At 40.9% G+C, this 3,901-nt stretch overlaps 1 protein-coding gene across 3 annotated transcripts; it reads right to left on the bottom strand.

Annotated features, from left to right (window-relative positions):
• Window positions 1–3,863, bottom strand: LOC109124864 (inactive poly [ADP-ribose] polymerase RCD1-like). Of its 3 annotated transcripts, none has more exons than XM_019243795.1 (8): window positions 3,705–3,863; window positions 2,347–3,582; window positions 2,054–2,216; window positions 1,291–1,375; window positions 890–969; window positions 638–796; window positions 450–545; window positions 1–359 (listed from the first exon to the last, which is right to left on the bottom strand). In XM_019243795.1, the coding sequence occupies exons 2-8, from the start codon at window positions 3,459–3,461 to the stop codon at window positions 294–296; spliced, it is 1,764 nt and encodes a 587-aa protein (XP_019099340.1). In that variant the 5' UTR covers window positions 3,462–3,582; window positions 3,705–3,863; the 3' UTR covers window positions 1–293. The 3 variants fall into 3 exon arrangements, with proteins under 3 accessions (XP_019099340.1, XP_019099341.1, XP_019099342.1); XM_019243796.1 differs by having other exon boundaries at window positions 638–793; XM_019243797.1 differs by lacking the exons at window positions 1–359; window positions 450–545; window positions 638–796; window positions 890–969; window positions 1,291–1,375 and adding an exon at window positions 1,839–1,884 and having other exon boundaries at window positions 1,969–2,216.

Here is a 3,901-nt window from a genome sequence, read left to right as displayed (position 1 = left end):
TGAAATACTGAAGAGAAGTTTCACGCGATACTACTCAACGACCAAACTTTAGTCAATTCAAAGACTTCCACAACAATGTTTGCAGCTAAAGAAAAACAAAGACCCAACGACATCACTGTCTTATATAATACGATTGTTCACGACCGAAAAGTCGACACATTAAGCCCTACCCACGACCGAGACCCCAAAACCAAAAGTCTAAAATTAGAAAAAGTCAAAAGGAGAACCACAAAGGCGGGTAGATTAGAAAGCAGCTTCCTTTTGATATTCGTCATCATCCTCTTTTTTTTTACTTACAACCCACCTGCACCTTCTTCATGGTCTCTGATGCTTCCAGGAATCTCTTTCCCCAACTTTGGCTGATGTCAAACAAAAAAACGTTTTGTGAGCATTTGCTTGTAAACATTATTGTAAGCTTACCATTCACAAGATCTCTACTACTAACTTACCTGGTTTTGAAGCGTTGTTATGGTGGACCTAAGCAGATTATCTCCTACAATCACCCTCAGTTTCCTCACAAAATCCGCTCTCGTCATCTTCTTTTCCTGCAGAACAGATTTCTTACATATGTCAGCTCATGCAATTATCAAAACCATATATATACATAGCAAACTCTCAGAATCAGTTTTTACTATACCCTCAGTTGTTGATAGTCAGCAATGATCAACGACATGTCCTTCTCTGCAACCTTATGTGAGATTGCTGCAAACAGAGTAGGAAAAGGCATCCATGGAGATTTGGGTGTAGTAGTGCTTGAACCGACACTGTTTGCGCTCCCTGAACCTCCTGCTCCCTGCTTTTTTAAAAACACACAACAAAAGTATAGTTGTTGAATCCCTCTCTTACTAAAGAGAGATTATACAAAGAAAAACTAAATAACCAAACTCACGTTTCCCTCTAACTGCGGAGGAAGATCCTTAGGTCCTTCCAAAGTGACCCCCGAGTTATCACGCTTAGCAATCAAATTCCCTGCAGAAACCAGTGTATGTCATCGACTTCTAATACTACACAAAACAGAATTTGATGGATCGAAATACCCATTAAGGCGTGAATATCTCATCCGACCCCCGGATGATGAATCAGAGACGTGTCTCTTGAAACCCAAATGTGTTATAACACCGGAGGTCGTTAGGTTTATCATCACATAAGGATCCTTTTTATCTAAAATTTATCAGTTGAGACCTGAGCTTCAGCCAGATCTCTAAGCTGTGTCCCTTTCAATGCGTCATCAGTTGATTTGAATGTGGGATATTTTATATGTGAGGAACAAAAAAGAAACAAACTAATCACCTTCAGCATTGGGGGGAACAGACAGCTTGAACCTAACAACAAACTCTGGAAATATATGAGTGTTCATATTGATGTTCCAGACTATGTAGNCTGCAAACAGAGTAGGAAAAGGCATCCATGGAGATTTGGGTGTAGTAGTGCTTGAACCGACACTGTTTGCGCTCCCTGAACCTCCTGCTCCCTGCTTTTTTAAAAACACACAACAAAAGTATAGTTGTTGAATCCCTCTCTTACTAAAGAGAGATTATACAAAGAAAAACTAAATAACCAAACTCACGTTTCCCTCTAACTGCGGAGGAAGATCCTTAGGTCCTTCCAAAGTGACCCCCGAGTTATCACGCTTAGCAATCAAATTCCCTGCAGAAACCAGTGTATGTCATCGACTTCTAATACTACACAAAACAGAATTTGATGGATCGAAATACCCATTAAGGCGTGGATATCTCATCCGACCCCCGGATGATGAATCAGAGACGTGTCTCTTGAAACCCAAATGTGTTATAACACCGGAGGTCGTTAGGTTTATCATCACATAAGGATCCTTTTTATCTAAAATTTATCAGTTGAGACCTGAGCTTCAGCCAGATCTCTAAGCTGTGTCCCTTTCAATGCGTCATCAGTTGATTTGAATGTGGGATATTTTATATGTGAGGAACAAAAAAGAAACAAACTAATCACCTTCAGCATTGGGGGGAACAGACAGCTTGAACCTAACAACAAACTCTGGAAATATATGAGTGTTCATATTGATGTTCCAGACTATGTAGTTCTTCGGGTTCTCGACATCATCAACTCCATTGTCGTATTCTTCTCCACCAGAAAAGAATTGCGCTTTATCACCACGAAGATGCTCCATATTCCCCATTATTACACGGCATAAAAACATGTAACGTACACCGTTTTCGTCAATATCACAATATCTAGCACTGAAAACAAGTTCACTGTTAGTACTTGGCAACCTACGTACCTATAGCAGAGAGGAAGGTAATATACATGACTAAACATGGAAAAACAAATGAATACCGAAACAAATTCAGTGATAGAGCAAGAAACTACCTGAAATTAGGGCAGTCTGCAGCAGTTAAATGGATCCCAACACCATAGATGGACTTTCTAATAAATGCTCCACCAACTCCAAGTCCTTGCATCATAATTGCCGATAGAACTTCCCTCTTTGCAGGAAGCCAGGCGTACCTAACGTTTGCATCACCTCTATGTTTCTTGGTGATCTCAACCTGCTTCTGGAAAAGCGCTAGACGAGCTTTGGCAATCTCACTGGAAAAACGGCCCACATCCAGCACTGCAACGTGCCCTAGAGAAGCTGTGCCTACAGCAAACATTTTTTTAACTGCATCTTTATCAAGTACTTCGGTTCCAGTAGGCTTTGAACCAGAGACTATAGCATCAGTCTCATCCCATTTCGAAGCAGCAGCTCCGAGCTTGCGACTGCAGCTATCCTCTGTTGCCTCGTCAAAGTGCTCGTTTGAGGATCGTTGAGCACATGGAACATCGTCCATATTATCACCAGACTCATCACTGCACTCCTCCAAGTTCAACCTTGGAGGCTCGCCACCATTAACATCAATTTCAAGGCGCAGTTTGATATCTTGTGGAGCATACTGCTTTGGATCTTCCACACGGTTATGATGGCAACAATTGGTCCTTTCATCACTCCCGTAAATCTCAGGGAAAAAGCATTTGCCTCCGACGTCAATCCATGCAAGAGGGGTTTTAGCCCCTGTTTCCAAATCCAGTCTGTGCATGTGCAAGAAGTCCAAAATATAACTGTGACCACACAACTCGAACTCAATAGCTGCTCTCTTTTCATCTAATTCATTTCGGATGGCGCAGATGATATGCTCAGGCAAATCAACCCATTCACCATTCTCATAGATCATAACACGTTTCGCAGCTCCAGTCTTCTTAAAATAAGAGTAGTATCTGACCAGTGACTTCCCAGAGCGATTCTCATAAGCGCTAAGCTTGTTTTCACCTCCCAGTTTCCTTCTCTTGTCAGGAACCTGACTCTGCCCATTCGGTGGGGGAACATGTTGCAGCTGTGCACATGAAATTCCAGTAACATATGCAGCACAGGTTGCTACGCGCTTCCTCTTCTTCCCGAACCCATTTTCACACCTACTATCCAACACCTTGGCGATCTTGGCTTCCATTTCTATATATTAACAACGCTACTAAACCTATAACCTTGTAAGAAAAAGTCAACTGTGTAGCCTCTTAAGTAAGTCCCTAGCAGTCCTACTGATAGATTCTTGCCGACAGCATTAGAAAACACTGCACAAAAGACAATATTTACATGTTAACACAGAAACAAACCAAATCAAAACTCAAATCACAAACCTAGAGAAAGACAAAACACAGTAAAACATAAAGCTATGAAGCTTAAAAATACTCACCCAACTGTAACAGTTAAAGCCTGATAGATACAAGTGTTCATCATCTTCTCTGTCATAAAAATAAACACAATCAGAGAAGAAATGCCACCGTCCTAAATCAGTTTTTTTTTTTTTTTTTACAGCCGCCGGCAAGATAAGAGTTCCTGCAAAATACAAATTTAAAACTGGTCAATTCCTTTTATCAAAAAAAAAAAAAA

This window comes from Camelina sativa, chromosome 3, assembly GCF_000633955.1.
Source record: "Camelina sativa cultivar DH55 chromosome 3, Cs, whole genome shotgun sequence".
NCBI classification, from domain to species: Eukaryota; Viridiplantae; Streptophyta; class Magnoliopsida; order Brassicales; family Brassicaceae; genus Camelina; species Camelina sativa.
This window is presented reverse-complemented; position numbering and strand designations above follow the sequence as displayed.

Coding starts and splice junctions, on each gene's coding strand:
- LOC109124864 (XM_019243795.1), bottom strand. CDS start 3,461: ATGGAAGCCAAGATCGCCAAGGTGTTGGATAGTAGGTGTGAAAATGGG. Junction 2,217..2,346: donor GCAGACTGCCCTAATTTCAG/GTAGTTTCTTGC, acceptor ACTTGTTTTCAG/TGCTAGATATTGTGATATTG. Junction 546..637: donor CTGACTATCAACAACTGAGG/GTATAGTAAAAA, acceptor TCTGTTCTGCAG/GAAAAGAAGATGACGAGAGC.